Here is a 20804-nt window from a genome sequence, read left to right as displayed (position 1 = left end):
GTGGTAAAAGAACCTCAGGATTTACACCACCAAGTTCAGGAAGAGTTATTACCCTTTGACCATCAGGCTCTTGAACCAAAGAGGATAACTTCATGTCCCATCACTGAAATGTTCCCACAACCTGCAGTCTCATTTTCAAGGACTTCATTGCATGTTCTCAGTATTTATTGCTTATTTAATTAATCTCAGGGATGTATAAAGGGACATATACACACTTTAATAAATTTACTTTGACCTTTGGCAAAGCTTCAGAGGTCAGAAGAACTGTGGGAGGTGGAGGCCAAGCCACTGCATGTTTTAGAACAGGGGATCCTGACCTTTGTTGCGCAGACTCCTTGGTTAAAGGTATTGGTCCATGGCATAAAAACGGTTGGGAACTCCTGTTTTAGAAGAAGGCAATGATTTCTAGACAAGGGATCCAAGGGGACATTGCTTTGTGGATCCAGAATTGACTTGCCCAAAGAAGGCAAAGAGTGGTTGGAGATGGGTCATATTCTGCATGGAGGCCAGTCACCAGTGGTGTGCCTCAGAGATCTGTTCTGGGACCCCCACTCTTCATGATTTTTATAAATGACCCGAATGGTGAAGTGGAGGGATGGGTTAGTAAATTTGCTGATAACACAAAGGTTAGGGGTGTTGTGGATAGTGTCAAGGATTGTCAAGAGGTTACAGTGGGACATTGATACGATGCAAAACTGGGCTGAGAAATGGCAATGGAGTTCAACCCAGATAAGTGTGAAGTGGTTCATTTTGGTAGGTCAAATATGATGGCAGAATATAGTATTAATGGTAAGACTCTTGGCAGTGTGGAGGATCAGAGGGATCATGAGGTCTGAGTCCATAGGACACGCAAAGCTGCTGCAAAGGTTGATGCTGTGGTTAAGAACGCATACAGTGCATTGACCTTCACCAATCGTGGGATTGAGTTTAAGAGTAATGTTGCAGCTATAGGACCCTAGTCAGACCCCACTTGGAGTACTGTGCTCAGTTCTAGTCGCTCCACTACAGGAAAGATGTGGAAACTATAGAAGGGGTGCAGAGGAGATTTACAAGGATGTTGCCTGGATTGGGGAGCATTTCTTATGAGAATAGGTTGAGCGAACTTAGCCTTTTCTCCTTGGAGTGACGGAGGATGAAAGGTGGCCTGATGGAAGTGTATAAGATGATAAGAAGCATTGATTGTGTGGATAGTCAGAGACTTTTTCCCAGGGCTGGAATGGCTAGCATGAGAGGGCAGTTTTAAGGTGCTTGGAAGTAGGAACAGAGGAGATGTCAGGGGTAAGTTTTTGTTAATGCAGAGAATGGTGAGTGCGTGGAATGGGCTGCCGATGATGGTGGTGGTGGTGGATATGATAGGGTCTTTTAAGAGGCTCCTGGATAGGTACATGGAGCTTACAAAAATAGGGAGCTATGGGTAATGCTTGGTAATTTCTATGGTAAGGACATGGTCTGCACAGCTTTGTGGGCTGAAGGGCCTGTATTGTGCTATAGGTTTTTCTATGTTAAGTGGGGAGGAGGAAATGGAAATATGATATTGAGACAGAGGATCAGCTGCGATCGCATTGGCTGGCAGAGCAGACTTAAAGCACTGAATAGCCCACTCTTGTTCTTATTTTTCAATACAGCTTTCTTTAATATTTAAGGCATGTTAGGAATAGTTGGAAGAAATAATTTTTGCTTGCCCCAAGTTTGCCGAGATATGTAAAATATACACCAGCAGAGTCACCAAAGCCTATGCGTGTAGACAGAATGGCAAAGGAGGAGAAAATAAAATCCAGCTGAAAGTTCAAGAGAGCAAAACCAAAGCGCCAGTCTAACAATGATTTTCCTGGTATATTATAACAGTGGGGTTTCAACATTACCTTCCCACAAAATCACAGCATTGTCAAATTAAGTGTGGAATAAATATACTACTAGCAAAATACTTGGAATTCTTTTCGGAGAAGGTGAAAACTCAGCCTTTGCAAAGGCAGTTCCAGCATTTATTTTCTCTGCAGGTCCAAAAAAATATATATTCTTCGATAAGCACAGAACACCAGGATCTCCTACCATTTAATTGCCATGGTAACACAGGAGCTTTCAAAGCTCCACGATTCATTTACTGTTTCCTGATAAAAATCAGAATTTCTAGCTATCGGAGAATGCCAGCCTCCCCCACTGTCGCCTCTTCTCTCTCTTACCGTGTCTACCCCCCCCCCCAACCCCCACTGCTTTCCAGCTTCCCTTGGCTTCATTCCATCAACCTTTCCTATGCCATTCTTGGTAATGAACCTGTCAAAGAGTATCACATCACACTTCCTTTCACTCAAATCAAGATTATTTCAATACTTTCTAACTCGCTCAGATTTGCAGGTCGTTTGCAAGGCCGTGTTACTTTAATTGTTTGCCATCCAAGATACAGTTTGAAAGAAAAATATCATCGATATAACTTAATAAGCACAAGAAAGCCTGCAGATGCTGGGAATCTGAAGCAACACAGACAAAATGCTGGAGGAACTCAGCAAGTCAGGCAGCATCTATGGAAATGAATAAACAGTCAATGTTTCGAGCTGAGACCCTTTTTCAGGACTAATCCAATGACCAGTCCAATGTATGACTTAATGTGGATTGACTATGTTTAATTTTCCACTTTATTGCATATACACACCCACCTTCAGCACTGATGCAACTTTCTAGAATGCTGTATAATCAGCATCATTGATCCTGGTAGCAGGAGGTACAGGCCATCGGCTCTCGAACAAGTGTGGATACCTTCACTCACCTCAATTCTGAACTGTCTCCACAACCTATCAAGTGGCTTTCAAGGACTCTACAACTCATGTTCTCTATTATTTATTACTTTTTAATTTATTAATTTACACAATTTCCCCTCTTTTGTACATTAATGTCTGACAGTCTTAGTATGTATGGTTTTGAATAAAGTATATTGTATTTTTTCCATTCTACTGTGAATGCCTGCAAAGAAATAAATCTCCAGATAGTTCATGGTGAAATATATGTACTTTGCAAATTATTTTTCTATAAACTTTTGACTGACTGAAATAATCTGCTGACTCCACTGTGTATCCTACCTACTGCCCAGTACACCATTGGTGATTAGGGCAGCAATGAAAGCCCTTTATCTCTGGCGGTATTCAGGGCTTCCTTCGCCATGTCAGTAACTTGGTTTTCACTACTGTCGGTCACACAAGTCCCAGGTGGAGACTGAGGAATATCGTCACACACAGATGTAGAGGGATTCTTCAGAATTGTTATAGAAACAGCAATGTTTTACCGTTCAGGGTTGTTAGCCCTGAGCTGAACCCCCAAACCTGGAGAACTGGTGGACCACTCTTAGCCAGGCCTCTATTCTTTGAGATGTTTGGCATGAGTGACCCTACCAAGAGCCAAAGCATAAATCTCTGACTTGAGTCACCATAATTCTTTCGGTTATTGAAGAACGCAAGCCACCAAACCTTGTGATCCTCATCAAGATTGAGGTCCACTGTGTATGTTGCATTAGTAATTTAAGATCCAAACTTCAATGCAAATGTAAGTTCCAAGGAACAAGTAGGTCAAATGGGAAGAAAGTAAAAACAATGTCCAGCACTCTACCTTGGTGAGTTATCAGCAGCTTTATCAATCCCTAGCTTCAAAATAACTTTAAATTTAGAATTGCCCTTTCTGCTTTCATCCAGATCACTGAAAGTGGAAACTTCGGAATAATTTCTTCACTTCATCTGGACAAGTTTTAATCAAAACTAGGTTTAATATCACTGGCAAAGACAGTGGCATGCAAAAGTTTGGGCACCCCGGTCAAAATTTCTGTTATCGTGAGTAGATGATGAACTCATCTCCAAAAGTCATAAAGATGTAACATTCTTTTCAACATTTTAAGCAAGATTGGTGTATTATTTTTGTTTCATACAATTTTAGAGAGGGGGAAAAGGAAAGGAGAACCATGCAAAAGTCTGGGCACCCCAAGAGATTTGAGCTCTCAGATAACTTTTACCAAGGTCTCAGACCTTCATTAGCTTGTTATGGCTTGTTCACAGTCATCATTCAGAAAGGCCAGGCGATGCAAATTTAAAAGCTTTAGAAATACCCTGACTCCTCAAACCTTGTCCCAATAATCGGCAGCCATGGACTCCTCTAAGCAGCTGCCTAGCACTCTGAAAATTAAAATAAATGATGCCCACAATGCTGGAGAAGGCTATAAAAAGATAGCAAAGCATTTTCAGGTAGTTGTTTCCTCGTTCGTAATGTAATTTAAAAATGGCAGTTAACAGAAATGGCGAAGGTCAAGTTGAGGTCTGGAAGACCAAGAAAACTTTCCAAGAGAACTGCTCGTAGGATTGCTAGAAAGGCAAATCAAAACCCCCGTTTGACTGCAAAAGACCTTCAAGAAGACTCTTCAAGACTCTGGAGTACTGGTGCACTGTTCTACTGTGCAGCAACACCTGCACAAATATGACCTTCATGGAAGAGTCATCAGAAGAAAACCTTTCCTGCATCCTCACCACAAAATTCAGCGTCAGAAGTTTCCAAAGGAACATCTAAACAAGCCTGATGCATTTTGGAAACAAGTCCTGTGGACTGATGAAGTTAAAATAGAACTCTTTGGTCGCAATAAGCAAAGGTATGTTTGGAGGAAAAAGGGTGCAGCATTTCATGAAAAGAACACCTCTCCAACTGTTAAGCACGGTGGTGGATCGATCATGCTTTGGGCTTGTGTTGCAGCCAGTGGCACGGGGAACATTTCACTGGTAGATGGTTGAATTAATTCAATTAAATACCAGCAAATTCTGGAAGCAAACATCACACCGTCTGTAAAAAAGCTGAAGATGAAAAGAGGATGGCTTCTACAACAGGATAATGATCCTAAACACACCTCAAAATCCACAATGGACTACCTCAAGAGGTGAAAGCTGAAGGTTTTGCCATGGCCCTCACAGTCCCCTGACCATTGAAAATCTGTGGATAGACCTCAAAAGAGCAGTGCATGCAAAACCGCCCAAGAATCTCACAGAACTAGAAGCCTTTTGCAAGGAAGAAGGGCAAACATCCCCCAGACAAGAATTGAAAGACTCTTAGCTGGCTACAGAAAGTGTTTACAAGCTGTGATATTTGCCAAAGTGGGTGTTATTAAGTACTGACCAAGCAGGGTGCCCAAATTTTTACTTTGGGCCCTTTTCCTTTTTGGTTATTTTGAAACCGTAAAAGATGGAAATTTAAAAAAAGTAATCTTGTTTAAAACATTAAAGAAATGTGTCAGCTTTAACGTTATGCCTTTTGGAAATCAGGTCATCTTTTGCTTGCTTAGCTATTCACAGTAACAGAAATTTTAACCAGGGGTGCCCAAACTTTTGCATACCACTGTATTGTTAATTTCTTTTCATGGAAGAAACTGCAAATTTGTGATAATGTGAATATATGAAAACATGGCGAACTGAGTGAACCAAAGTGATTGATGGCAACATGATGTCAGGCACAGTAAATTAAGTCTTGCGCCACACTGCGCACAAGAACGACGCTAAGAACTTTGGCAGTTCTTGACCTTGGCAGGGTGGTTTATGTAATATGTAATGTGGGTCATAAAAGCGAAGAGAGCTTTTATGGTTTTTCCATTTTGAAATTATCTTCTTTGTTTTTAAACCCCTCCTTGGCGTTCCAGATCTATAACCTCATCTGAACCACTGTGGTTTGCTCTGTGTTTCTTGCTCCGTTTCTGCACCCAGACTCGAAATCCTCCACAGGATCTGAGCCATGATATTCTCCACATTCACTTCTGATCCTGCAGCTCTCTCCTCCCCATTTTAACTGAAGCTATTAATCAGACCAGGGTGGCTGGGTGGAGATGCGTCTCTACAAAAGCAGGTGTAAGATGTTCTTTCCTTCTGACAAGCCTGGAGGTCAGCCCTGGGCAAGGTGGAGCACCTGCTTAGCCCACCCAAGCCATGGGCGCAGGTGGTAGATGGTTGTATGAGCAGCTGGTACACATTACAAGTCCTGGTTATGCGACTACTAACACCAGGCAACAATCTCTGAGGAGTATTGATAATGGCTGGGGTCACCCGCCTTGTAAAGACACTGTCCAGAAGGTGGCAATGGCAAACCACTTCTGTAGAAAAATTTGCCAAGAACAGTCATGGTCATGGAACGACCATGATCACCTACATCATGTGACACGACACATAACAAACGAATTACTGACTAAACTTCTGTTCATCTCCATGTGACATCCTGATAAATTGTGTCCTTATTTTCAAAGTCTACATCAGGTTTGTTAAAAGTGCTAAATCAATGCAAGCAATACAGAGCAACTATTCAGCCAATCACATCTCTAGTACAGCTGCCAAGATTCCAGTTAACCAAAAGTAAAAGTAAATATATCTTTACTTCGCCCATTCACTTTGTGCAGGGATCACTCCCTCCACAATTCCCTTGTCCATTTGTCCCGCCCCAATAATCTCCCTCCAGGCACTTATTCCCACAAGCGGCCCAAGGGCTACACCTGCCTATTCGTCTCCTCCCTCACCTCCATTCAGGGCCCCAAACAATCCTTCCAGGTGAGGAAGGATTCACCTCACCCGTGAATCTACTGGAGTCATCTACAGTATCTGGCGCTCCCGATGCAGCCTCCTCTACATTGGTGAGACCCGTTGAAAATTGGAGGACCACTTCAGCGAGCACCTCCGCTCCTTCTGCCACAAGTGCAACTTCCCAGCGGCCAACCATTTTAAATTCCCATTCTGATGTGTCGATCCACGGCCTACTCTTGTGCCAAGATGAGGCCACCCTCAGGGTGGAGGAGCAACACCTTATATACCATCTGGGTAGCCTCCAATCTGATGGCATGAACATTGATTTTTCTTTCTGCTGAACAAATTCCTCCTCCCACCCTCTATTACCCACTCTGACCCTTCACTTCTCACTTGCCCAATACTCCCCCCCCCCAGTCCCACCCTCTTTTCTTTTCTATTTGCCACTCTCCTCTCCTACCAGATTCTTTCTTCTCTAGTCCTTGACCTTTCCCACCTGCCTGGCTTCACCTATCACCTTCCAGCTATCCTTTTTCCCCTCCCCACAAATGCTTTTATTCAGGCACATTCCCCCTTCCTTCTCAGCCCTGAGGCCCGAAACATCGACTGTTCACTCTTTTCCATAGATGCTGCCTGGCCTGCTGAGTCCCACATTTTGTGTGAGTTGCTTTGGATTTCCAGCATCTGCAGACTTTCTCATGTTTGTAATATTTTGCTCTCAGGATATTCATTACACATAGATACCATACACGACAAAAAGCAAAATACATGTTCACGTAACTTTAGGGATTACAGAAATTGGTAGGAGGGGTATAGACATAAAGAAATAAAAACCTAAAAAACTGAAAACTATCCAGAATGCTGTGGAAACAGATGGGAGATACACAGTCCCAAGACTCAGACTGGAGAGAGTGTAAAGGAAAAAGCCAATGGAGCAGATGTGATGATGTAAGAGTGTGACAAAGTGGGTCAGCTTTAGTAAGGAGAGGAGAAAAAAAACACAATGCTGAATTTGAGTGGATGCATGGAGCCTCATTTTCACCTTTCTTACCAATTTGCTCACTTTTCATCCTCTCTCTACCCTGACACATTTTTGGTACCTTAGCCAAATGATCATCTTATGCAAACACAGATAAATTGTCCCACTTAGGAAAGTCATTTGCCTTACTTACAGCATTCACACTCTGGAGACACAATTATTTGCATGTTAACACACACAAAATGCTTGAGGATCTCAGCAGGTCAGGCAGCATCTATGGAAATGAATAGATAGCCAACGTTTCGGGCCAAGACCATTTTCAGGACTGAGAAAGGGGGGGGGGGGGGGAGTGATTGGCATGTCACAGATTTAACCACATCTTGTTCTCAGTCCAGCTAGATGATTCTCAAGGGATGTCATGCGCCTTCCTATAAAACTATCCATGCACATCAGGACCCATTGATCCTTTCACATTACTGAAATGTTGGTGGGTAAGTCTCTTCCCTTGCTGAGCATCTGCGGTCCCAACTGCACTGAATTAGATTACAATCAATAGGAGCCACCATGCTGTATAATTAAATGGCTCACCGTCCTTGGTTTAACAAGGGGAAAAGTCAGAGTTTCGAATCACTAATTCTTTCCTGGATATACACATGCATGGTCACAGATTGGACTCTCATGCAGTCTGTTTTCCATCATCTGTGATCAAACAGCCTGCCAATTTGACAAAACAGCAAATCTACACTTCAATATTACTTTTGTTGGTTGCATAATACTAGCTGATTTTGTCCTTCATTATCCCAAGGATAGTGAGCCGTGGCAGTACAGAATATGACAACCCCATTGATAAGATCTAATTCAGCACAGGTGGATATGCATTTATCCCATAGTTACTCAGCAAACTGACAACCTTACCTTCCAAAGTTTGAAAAATTTTAAGGAATTGATGGCTACAGATTCACACATACAAAGTAGATAAAAGTTTCCTCAGCACAGATTGGATTGGGTATGACACACAGTTAGATTTCTAACATGCAAACGTATGTTCCCAGAGATTAGAACTTTTAAGGATTAAAAAAAGAATAAGGATTAACTTTATTTGTATAAAACATTGAAACATATATCCAGTGGCTGCTTCATTAGGTGCACCTGCTTGTTACTGCAAATATCTAATTAGCCAATCATGTGGCAGAAACTCAATGCATAAAAGCATGCAGACAAGGTCAAGAGGGTTCAGTTGTTGTTCAAACATTAGAATGCGGAAGAAACATGATCTAAGTGACTTTAACCATGGAATGATTGTTGGTGCCAGATAGGGTGGTTTGAGTAGCTCAGAAACAGCTGGTCTCATGATTTTCACACACAAGTCTCTCGAGTTTACAGAGAATGGTGCAAAAAACAAAAAAAAACATCCAGTGAGTGGCAGTTCTATGGGCAAAAGTGCATTGTTAATGAGATAACTCTGAGGAGAATGACTGGATTGATTCAAGCTAACAGATAGGCAACAGTAACTCACATAACCATGCATTACAACAGTGGTGTGCAGAAGAACATCTCTGAAAGCACAACACCTTTAACCTTGAAGGGGATGGGCTACAGCAGCAGAAGACTACACCAATTTCCACTACCTAAAAAAGTCGCCACTGAGTGTACACTGAAATGCACTGCTTGTACCAACAACCAACACAGTCAGAGGATGTGCTGTGGGTAGCCCGCAAGTGTAACCATAACTTCGGTGCTACATAGCATGCCTGCAACTTACTAACTTTAATCAATACCTCTTTGGAATGTGGGTAGAAACCAGAACCCCCGAAGGAAACCTACACAAGGGAGACAGCAGCAGGAATTGAACCCAGTCACTGACGCGTTCACTAGCTGCTACACTTCGTAATAAAGTCAATGCCTGAACAGAGATTCAAGTCTAATCATGCTGAAGCTGATGCTTGCTGTCATACAGATCTTATAACACAATGACAACAGCACAGCAACCACAGAAGCATCCAATCCAGCACAATATTACAATATTACAACTGACCAATAACCAACACAAGAGATGCTGCAGATGTTGGAAGTCCAAAGTAACACACACAAAATGCTGGAGGAACTCAGCAGGTCAGGCAACACTTATGGAAATGAACAACCAGTTGACATTTTGGGCTGTGACCCTACTTCAGGACTGGAAAGGAAGGGGGGAAGACACCAGAATAAAATGTAGGGGAAGGAGGAGGAGGATAGCCAAAAGGTGATTGGTGAAGCCAGGCAGCTGAGAAAGGTAAAGGGCTGGAGTGGAAGAAGAGTGGACCATAAGAGAAAGGGAAGGAAGAGGGGCACCAGGCGAGATGACGGGCAGGTGAGAAGAGGCAAGTAGCCAGAGTGGGGAATAGAGGAAGAAGGAGAGGGATTTTTTTTTTTTAAAAGAGAAAGGCGAAATTGATATTCATGCCATCAGTCAGAATACAAGGTATAACACAAGAGGAGGCCGTGGGCTGACACATTGGAACAGAAATGGCAATGGGAATTAAAATGTTTGGTCACCAGGGAACTCCAATTTTGGTGGATGAAACGAAGGTGCTCAACGAAGCGGTTCTCCAATTAACGACGGGTCACACAAATGATGAAGTGGCTGCCTTGAAAGCACCAGACACAATAGACAATCCCAGTAGATTCGCAGGTTGCCTCACCTGGAAGGGCTGTTTGGGACCCCGAGCAGAGGTGACGAATGAGGTGAATGGACAGGTACAGCACTTCAGTTGCTTGCAGGGATAAATGCCAGGAGGGAGATTAGCTGGGAGGGACGAATGGACAAGAGAATCATGGATGGAGCTATCCTGACAGAAAGCAGTTGGGGGGGGAGTGAGGTAAAGATGTGTTTGGTGGTAGGATCCCTTTGGAGATGTTGGAAGTTGTAGCAAATGACGTGGAGGTTCATAGGGTGATAGGAGAGGACACAAAGAACTCTACCCCTGCAGGAAGATGGGGTGAGCGCAGATGCTCAGCAAACGGAGGAGATGCAAGTGAGGGTAGCTTCAAAGGTGGAAGAAGGGAAACTCCATTCCTTGAAGAAGGAGAATATCTCTGATGTCCTGCAAAGGATCAATAAAGAGCTTCTAAAAAAAAAGCAGGAATACATTTACAGATACAGTTTGTAGTCTATGTACAGTGAAAATCAGTAGTGAAAATGGAGTCTTGAAGTTTTTTGAGACTGGAATGTACCAGTTTTTCCAATTGATATTCCTGCTAGTAAAAATGACAATCAATGAAACAGCTGAAAATTTTGCCTGTGGTAACCTCCCAATAAACCATAAAGAGCCAGCAATAATTGGCAAATTGGCCAAGACAGAAAGAAAAAAAGTGGTACAAACAAAGTATACAATTACCTAAATTCCAACCCATCAATGATTTCTCTTCCCAGAAAATATTTTTATTTAAAGCAGAGGAGCGGCAATAAGTGAAAGGTCTTCACAGACCACCCAGAGCTGCTATATCATAGGGCAACTTCACCCACTTAACTGTAAAATTAACTCTAAACACATGGAATAGATTGAATGCTGGAATGTAGAGACAATCAAAAATATCTCAGTAACTAAGTCCAATTGCCCAAATTTCACAGATACGAATTTGCTTAATATACACAGTCCAAGTCTTTTTTTTTTGTATATGGTAGAATAGCTATACTGTTTGCTTTCATAGGCAAGATCTCAGAAAGCATACTTAAAATTACATTATCAATACATAAGGGTGTTTACCATTTGTAAAATATTTACAAATAGATATACATAAAAAGAACAAACAGATCACCTTGCAATTTGCTGAAAATAATATGCAAGCTGTAATATTGTCACAATCAAATTTAACATCCTTCAGGAAACGTCACAATGCTGTTTACTACAAAGAACTGAAAGACTGGAAACTGTAACAAAAGCATCCTAAATTAGACACAGAAAATGCCGTTGTTTTATTAATAAATGAAATTTGAGATAACGCGTGCAGATTTGGCATAGTCATCCAAATAAAATTCCCACCTATGCATTTCCAAAGTACCAAAGTTTTAAACTCTCTCAAGTTTTATGACAGATTTTCTTTCTACACATTATTACTGTACATTGTGTATAATTTGAATAACATTAATCAACAGTGCCGAATTTGGCACACTCCTCATTTTGAAAGTCTGCTTACGCAGCCATCAGCAAACAAATCTCATGCCCCATGTTGTGAAGAAATAGGGAAGGCATTCAAAGAGATCCAACAGGGCAGCTGGAATCCAGGAGGATGACATTTTTTCCATTGTGTTCACTTGGACTAATAAAAACACACACGCACACACATATACACAGACAAACACACACACAATTTCATGTTAAGACTGCATTTATAAACTTGGGCTGTGTAGGGGGTGAGTGAGTGAGTGAAAATGTGTAGCTGTAATTTTTCAAAAATTGTTAATACTGGTGTCATTGGCAGAATAATTTACAATGTATAATTTTGGGCATCATAGAGTATGTTGGTTTAAAACATTTTCACCAAATATTTCAATCCCAATACACCAAATAAATCCATCAAAAGCACTTTTCAAAGTAGGATTGTGTGCAGATGAAATTCTGCTTACAATGAAGCAATGGCAACCAGCATAGTTGAAAAACTAGACCAACATACAAAAGATAACTCTAGTTTGAAAATATAACTGTTCCAAATGCAAGGCAAGTGTCAAAGTCATTCCATACCAAGGGAAAGGTATGGTCTCTGAGAACTGAGTTGTAATACAATGGTTATAATTGTATATTTTTTTAAATGCACAAAGTAATGAATTAAACTATTAAACAGATTAAGAGCCATCTGCTTAGACACCTACTCCAAAATGAAGCAACAATTTATTCTGCTTTTCCAACATCTGCAATAAGCTTCATATCAGAGCCAAGTTATTTCCTACAATGTTGCACTGATTACATCTTTTATTTATTGGCAATTTTCCCCCTTAAAGCTAAGCTGCTTTTGCATTTTTTAAGCCTCAAGACTTTTGTCATACTGCACAGAACAGGCAACTTACTCCAAGAGCTTAACGAATTGCTGCTTCTTAAGATACAGTGAGGCCTGGTTATTACTCAGATGCTTCATGTTAAATGGACCGCATTAAATGCTTTCCTGCTCAGTACGGCTCATATCATGAACTGAGCACAGTAAGGGTTTGAACCTGCAACCTATCACTCCGCAGCCAACACCAGCCAATGTCACGTTAATTCTTAAATTAGGGCATCAATATTGTCAACTACATGGAATAGCCTCACTTCCCAAACTAATCATACATACTCACAGACGCACACACACATTCATAGTTTGAAGTGAACAGTCTTTTGAGAAAGTCGATAATTACAAACTTTTGTGCATAGATTGTAGGAACAGTAAACAGTCGTGAACCCCTTGGACTGATTGATCGCGGACCCTTATGTTTTCCCCTCGCTTGTGGGTCACCGCTTTCTAAACTCCGGACAAGTTTCAAAGAAGGGAGGTAACTTGTGTGTTGTTAGTTGTGGGGAGTTGGGGTCGTATTGCACGTTTGAAACAACCGAACCGATCGCGCTCTCTCTCTCTCTCCGAAAAAAAACACCCACAACATTCCTATCTTCAAACATAAAAAAAACCGTTAGACAGTTGCTTCGACTTTCCTTCCTTAAGCACTCTGCAACATTTAGACCGATTAGATGCCCCCCACTCACACTCCGTTTGCGTATCTTGTGGGGGAATTGGGGACCCTCCCCACACACTGTTGGGGCGCGTGTTGCTGGGGGAAACTAATCGCGCGGTTTGGGGATCGCTCGAGGGGAAGGCAGAGATCTTTCAGTCGCAGCTCACAGGCCCCAGCCTCCCACAGCTATTGCATGTTCGGGAAGGGGGGGCATGAATCTGTGCTTCATTATTTGCACACCAACCGGACATCAACTACGCCGCTAAACTCCCTCTATTTTAGCTTAACTTTCGGGAGGGAACGGGAAATCTCACTTGAGGTAGATACGAATCACTGGAAAAACAAGAACATTATTCGCACGTTGAAAAGTGAAACTCGGGACAAAAAAGTTCAAAACTCAACGCCCCACCCCTCTCAACATTTCTCAGGATACAAAGAGGGGTAAAATAACGGGGGACTGTCTTTTGGGGGTTACTTGAGGAAGGAATTTGAGAAGGGGGTAAATGGTTGTTCTCCCTCACCTTCTCCCTCTTGCTGTCTGCCTCCATGGTGCTGTTCTGTGAGCTCTCGCCTCACTAAACCGTCCAAGCGCAGGGGAACCTCGCCATCGACTCTCGACACCAGTTCCTCAGGCTCCGCTCCGACTCACACACACTCTCTCTCTCTCCGATTCCTTTCTTTTCCCCGCTTATTAAAAGTTCGCCATGTTGCTCCACATACTTTTTCCCCCCTTTGGCACCCGCTTCTCGTCCTTCCTTCTGGAGCGCAGTGATATTATGGATATGGCCGCAGAATCCCGAGTTACAAGCGCTAGGCGCTGCCAAACTCGACCAGACGCGACCCGACCCCCAGCGAACACATCCCAATCCAATCAGCCCCGCCGTGATCCGGTACCCCGAACAACCTCCGTGTGCCCTCCCCTCGCCCCACACGGGCTTAATCCCCCACTAAACACACCGGAGCGCAGTAAATATCCACATTTCCCACAGATAAGGTTCCAGTTCCCAAATAACCACATCAGTCTCCTATCTCCCGTAAACGTAGTCTCAATTCACAACACTCCTGGACACTCCATTAATACATAATACCCCAAACCCCTCATCTTTCCATAGAACACAGCTACAAACACCAATCGAATATTCCCAAACAATGAAACACCTCATCAACTCCATCCACGTTGCCTCTGGACAAACCAATTCCCGAATAAACGCCCCATTCTCCAAAATCTTACATCAATCCCGTTTCCGTTACCTGAAGGTCCAATCACCAAATATAACAACTCTTAAGTATCCTTCATTAAACCCAATATATTTCACTATAAACAATCCTAACCTCAGCAATATTCCTGATCATTAATTATTTTCAATTCCACCAGCCTGCTAGCATGAGCAGCAACTTTCAAACCTCTCTGCTGGAACTTGGAGTCACAGTTTTCCAGCATCATCCTTTAATCAAACTGATCCACAGACTAGAGAGTGATTAAAATATAGCCAGTCAGGTCCCCATCACTCTCTCCTAGTGAAAAGGACCTGCTTTCAACCTGCCAAATATAAACACATTAAAGTGCAGGAGGAACTCAGCAGGGCAGGCAGCATCTATGGAGAGGAATAAACAATCAATGCTTTGGGCTGAGGACCTTTGCCAGCACTGCATGTTACCAGTCCTGATGAAGGGTCTTGATTTGAAACATCCACTGTTGATTCCTCTCCGTAGATGCTGCCTGACCTGCTGAGTTCCTCCAGCATTTTCTCTGTGTGTGTGTGTGCGCTCTGTATTTCCAGCATCTACAGAATCTCTTATGTTTATACACACCCCAAGAAAACCAGTGCACTGATGCACCCACCAAAATTTCTAAACTTGTGAAAGCACAAAGAAACACATCTTTTGGAGGACAGTGTGAAAATATTTGTCAGGGACACTGTGTGAATATTTTTACAGAAACTCACTCTGTTTTCATTTAATAAGCACCTTTCTAATTTCCTGTCAGTTTTAATATTAAGTGATGCCCAAATTAGACCTCAGCTGTATTCGAAAACCCAACTAATTAAGTTTATTTTATCCTCCAATTCCACTGTACGAGTTACATTTAGTGGTTCTTAACTTATCAACAGGGGTGAAACTTTTGGTCTGAAATTTCATTTGAAAGTTTTATTAAGAAATGTTTAATATCCCTCATTATGTGGTTAGTAACATAATCGCTGTTATAGATACTTTGATTGGACGAATTGTGTTTGTTTTACTTAATGCCCACTAGTGTTTAGGGCTGCAATGAAGGTCCTCCATCTCTGGTGGTGTTCAGAGCGTTCATCATTGCGCCAGTAGCTCTCTCTTGGTTTTCGCTACTGTTGGTCATGCAAGTCCTGGGTGGAGATTCAGAAACACCATGGCACTCAGATGTAGAAGGATTCCATAACAACTTTGTTTTAACAGTCGAGGTTGTTAGCCCTGAGCTGAATCCCCAAACCTGGAGGACTGGTGGACCACCCCTTGTCTGCCATCTATCCATTGACATGTTGGGCTTGGGTGACCAAGCCAGGAGCCAAAGCATAACGCCCTAATTTCAGCCAACATAGTTCTTCGGGTCATTGAGTTACGCAAATCTCCGAACCATGACAAGGCTGTGGTCCTTCTAGAAGATTATGTTTGTCTAGTCTGTGTATGAGTCGAGATTGAAATGAAGAGTGCAAATGATATCTTTTAAGTATTGATGGCATTCAACTTGCATTGGCATGCTTCAGTTATTAAACACAATTTGATCTCCTTCCACAATATGTATCATGTATAATACATTCAAACTGGAGTTACATGACATTTCTTTAAAGAATCATTATTTAAAGAATGCCATAGCATACATCTCAAAGAGTTAGTGATTAGGGACAATTGACATGTTGAGGAACTACCATAGAAAGAAAGAACTTTAGAAATCCTGCAAAACTGTTCAATGTGCGAGGTGATTTAGTCTTTGGTTGAACAGTGTAACAGTGAACACAAGTAATGTTAATGCAAGTATTGTTTAGAGCAAATAAAAAAACACTAATTAGGTATCAAGCAAAGAGTTCAATATTTACAACTCATGTATATATTTGGGCTCTTTTTTTAAATCAAGTTTCTCTTGAATTTATCAAAAGAGGCACTTGAGAGGAAGATATGACTTAAAGAAGAACAAAGTTATTGGTTGTCATGATCCTTTTGGTATTGTAACATAAATTAATGGTATGTTTTTAATAAACTCCCAGAACAGGGGACAAAAGAAAGATTGGTGGGAAGAAGAGAGAAGGAATGGAATGTTAAACAATAGGATTCCTGCATTTTGTCACAGGAGAGAAAAGATGCCAATGAAAACCAAAGAAATTTGAGGGCTTAAAAATGTTTGCACAAGAAGCTGCCAAAGCTTTACTGCAGAAACAAAAGAGTTTGGTGGTGGCAATATGCCTTCATGCAGTCGTTGAATGACTTTGATTGGAAATCTTTGATTGGAAGTCTGCCATGTCTGGTTGGCACACAGTGCCGCTTAAACTTCAGACTGGAATGTCTTCCATGATGAGAGTGTCTCCAAGTCCACGGATGGAGTCAAGCGCTTCATCCGGAAGTGCATCGACGATGTTGACCTCAGAAGTTGGTCAGGGTCTTCCCAAACCAGAAACCCTGGATCAATAGTTCTGTGCGAGCAGTACTTACCGCGCGACATTGAGCTTACATTGCCAGCAATCAACAGGAGTTCAAGAAAAGCAATTATGATCTTGTCCAGGCATGTTTGGGCATGCTTAGGTGGTGCAGCTGCTGTATGGTAGGACAGGTTTTAGTAATAATTACTGGGTTCAGGACTATAAGGATGGAATTTGCTATCACTAGGCACAGAAAATTTCTATGACGGATTTTGATATTTGAGACAGATGTTTCCCAGAATAACTGATGCCAAGATTAAGGAAAGCATTTTTGTTGGTCTACAAATCAGACAGGCAATTTGAAGAATTTCTAGTGAGACTGGAGAAAATCACATCGAAAGCATTCAAGGAAGTTGTTGAAATTTTTCTCGGCATCTACAGAGCACCAAACTACATGCAGCTGGTTGAAAGCATGCTTCAAGCATATAAAACCATGAAATGCAACATGTCACTAAAGATTCATTTTCTGCATTTCTATTTAGACTTCTTCCCTGCAAATCTTGGTGCAGTTAGTGACGAGCATGGTGAAAGGTTTCACCAGGACATTGCGGTCATGGAGAAAAGATACCAGGGCAACTGGAATCCATCTATGCTGGTGAATTATTGTTGGACACTTAAGCGAGAAGCCTCAGACACTGAGTACAAATGAAAATCATTTAAAAATTTTTTTTAACTTATTTGAATTATTGCAAAGCATCAGCACCATTAGGCAATTAAACACATTATATTCAATAAAAGTTAATTTGTTGTTTCTCCAAATTCCTACATAATGCAAGTAGTCTGAAATTATATTTGTGTTCATCTTCAAGCAGTCTATCATAAACAAAAAAAATTCTGAGGAAACAACACTTCTGAAAAACTTTGTTATCCAGTATTATCCACCATTGTCCCTGCACCAAAAAAGACCAAGGTAACATGCTTGAACGACTGCCATCCTGTCACACACACCTCAATAATAAGCAAATGCTTTGAGAGGCTGGTCAAGGATTACATCTGCAGCTTTCTACCACCCAAACTGGACCCTCTACAATTCGCCTACTGACACAACTGATCGACAGACAATGCAATAGCCACTGCTCTACATACCAACCTTACACATCTGGAGAAGAAGAATGCTTATGTGAAAATGCTGTTTTGGACTACAGTTTAGCATTCAACACCATAATTCCATCCAGGCTCAACAGGAAGCTCAGAGACCTCGGCCTTGACCCTGCCTTGTGCAGCTGGATCCTGGACTTCCTGTCAGATCGCTGGCAGCTGGTAAGAGTGGGGTCCCTCACCTCCACCCCTCTGACTCTTAATATAGGAGCCCTTCAGGTCTGTGTACTAACTCTCCTCCTTTACTCCCTGTATACTCATGACTGTATCGCCACCCACAACTCCAATCTGCTAATTAAATTTGCCGACAACACGACATTGATTGGCCTTATCTCAAACAATAACGAGGTGGCCTACAGGGAAGAAGTCATCTTTCCGACACAGTGATGTCAAGAAAGCAACCTCTCCCTCAATGTCGTAAAAACAAAGGAGCTGGTTGTGGATTACAGGAGGAATGGAAACAGGCTAGCCCCTATTAACATCAGTGGATCTGGGGTTGAGAGGGTAAACAGCTTTACGTTCCTCGGCATCCACATCACCGAGGACCTCACACCAGGTCTGTACACCAGCTGCATAGTGAAAAAGGCACAACAGAGCCTCTTTCACCTCAGGCGGTTGAGGAAGTTTGGTATGGGCCCCCAAATCCTAAGAACTTTCTACTGGGGCACAATTGAGAGCATCTTGACCGGCTGCATCACTGCCTGGTACAGGAACTGTACCTCCCTAATTCGCACTGCAAACAGCCCAGCACATCGGTAGATGTGAACTTCCCATGACTCAGGACATTTACAAAGACAGGTGTGAGAAAAGGGCCCAAAGGATCATTGGGCACCTGAGTCACCCCAACAACAATCTATTCCAGCTACTACCATCCAGGACGGAGCATAAAAGCCAGGACCAGCAGACTCCGGGCAGCTTCTTCCACCAGCCCATCAGACTGATTAACTCACACGGATCTGAGTGTATTTCTATGTTACTTTGATTGTTCTATTTATTATAAATTACTATGACTGCACATTGCACATTTAGACAGAGATGTAAAGATTTTTATTTCTCGTGTATGTGAAGGATGTAAGAAATAAAGTTAATTCAATTCAATTCAATTCATCCGGCAACTAGTACTTCATAAGGTCAACAAGATCTATGATTCAAGATGTGAGAGACTTCTTAAGTATATTTTGGTGCAGCCAGTGAGAGCCACAATGGTGTTCAAAGGATTCAAAGTATATTTATGATCAAAGCATGTATAAATTATACAATTGTTATGCACCCCGTAACGGGTTAAAACAACCAGCAGAAATGGAACACGCCTGGAGTCTGAAATCCTGTTAACAAACACTATTTTATTAGTATCTACGTAATAAAGTAAGATAAAACAAGTTAAAGCAAACAAGTTAGCAGAGTTTATGCATATATAAGTGTTTAAATATAAAACCCCAAACTTCTTCAAGCTTAGGTGGTAAATGATACAGTCTTACGATGGTATCGGCATGAAGTCGGCTCAGTTTGTGATATTAAGTTGAGTAGATTGAGAGAGAGAGGTGATTTGTTTCCCAAGTAAGCCGAAGCCATCAATTCTTCCACGTTGTCCTCCAAAGTCCTGTTAAAGTCACCGACTGTGACCACACAAAAGGGTACCGTGTTCACATGGTAAAGCTATCAACCTAGGCAAGGGGAACACACCGATAACCTTCCACCGGTCACACCTTTTCCAGACTACAAGCGAAACCCACCCTTTCATGGGCACACAAATCTCATCCAGTGTCTATTTCTATTCATGTCTTCCGTGTGTGTGTGTCTGAAAAGTCAGCTGACTTTGTATATATCCCAAACATGCTGAACGCCAGCCGTCTATCACATAGCTCCACCCTGCTGTAACCATGGCAACTCATGGGCGGTTCAGTGTCTCTCTCTCTCTCTCTCTCTCTCACTGAATCAGTACACACACACACACACACACAGTCTCTCTCTTTTTAAAGGCACAGACCATATTGAATAAACCTTAAGTTCTCTTCACACAATCTTGACATTTGTCTACTTACAGGCAGCCACAGAGCAAGGAACCTGAAAGAACCCAATTTAAAAAAAGAAAGATCAACACCCATTGCACAGAATAGAAGTAAGCATCAGCATTCCAAACCAAATTGAGTCCAGTCCACAATGAAATTAACTGCCCTCAGAATAATCTGGTCTAATCAAATGCTTCAAATGAATCAGATTCCTAAATTCAAGTTCAAGTTCAAAGTATATTTCTTATCAAAGTATGTATACTTTATACAACCTTACAGGCAGCCACAAAACAAAAAACCCCAATAGAACCCAGTAAACAAAAGAGGACCATCAAACACCCAGTGTGGAGAGGTAAAAAAAACTAATTGTGCACACAATAAATTTAAGCAAGTAGCATTCAGACTGAAGTTCATAAAAGTGAGTCCCAGCTAATACTAAGAAAAATTTTAATCCAAAATAACAAATGGTGATGATGAGTGTGGAAATTGGTAAATGAAGGTGTTGGTATATTTAAAAGAACCACGCCCTTTCAACAGTTTTATATCCATGGATGGATTTTGATGATTGAAAGAATGACCTTTAAATAACCCTTGAATGAATTAGTAGTCAGAACTGACAGTTTATCAAAGACTGAGAAGAGAATATTGGTGAAAGTGGCAACTTTCTTGAACAGGCTTTGATTCTTTATTACTGATGCAAGACAAAACTGTAAACTTATCAATTAGCATGCCACTTGGCTCAGTTCACAAATAAAAATATAGCCAGCAACCATGAAAACATTCTCAAAACAATTAATCATTTATTGTCTCAGAGATCGGTGCTAGTAGGAATAGATGTTTCCAGATCATAAT

At 41.7% G+C, this 20804-nt stretch overlaps 1 protein-coding gene across 4 annotated transcripts in view; it reads right to left on the bottom strand.

The window, feature by feature from the left end:
• ttc28 (tetratricopeptide repeat domain 28) overlaps nucleotides 1–13952 on the bottom strand; it is an 886755-nt gene extending 872803 nt beyond the window's left edge. For all 4 annotated transcript variants that reach the window (XM_059988046.1, XM_059988048.1, XM_059988047.1 and 1 more), the window contains exon 1: nucleotides 13702–13952. In XM_059988046.1, coding sequence (XP_059844029.1) covers nucleotides 13702–13728 — 27 coding nt within the window. In that variant the 5' untranslated portion in view covers nucleotides 13729–13952. The remainder of the gene's footprint in view (nucleotides 1–13701) is intronic.
• Between the last annotated feature and the right edge of the window lie 6852 nt (nucleotides 13953–20804).

Source organism: Hypanus sabinus, chromosome 13, assembly GCF_030144855.1.
Source record: "Hypanus sabinus isolate sHypSab1 chromosome 13, sHypSab1.hap1, whole genome shotgun sequence".
NCBI lineage: Eukaryota > Metazoa > Chordata > Chondrichthyes > Myliobatiformes > Dasyatidae > Hypanus > Hypanus sabinus.
Note: the sequence above shows the minus strand (reverse complement) of the source record. Positions and strands in the feature narration are given on the sequence as shown.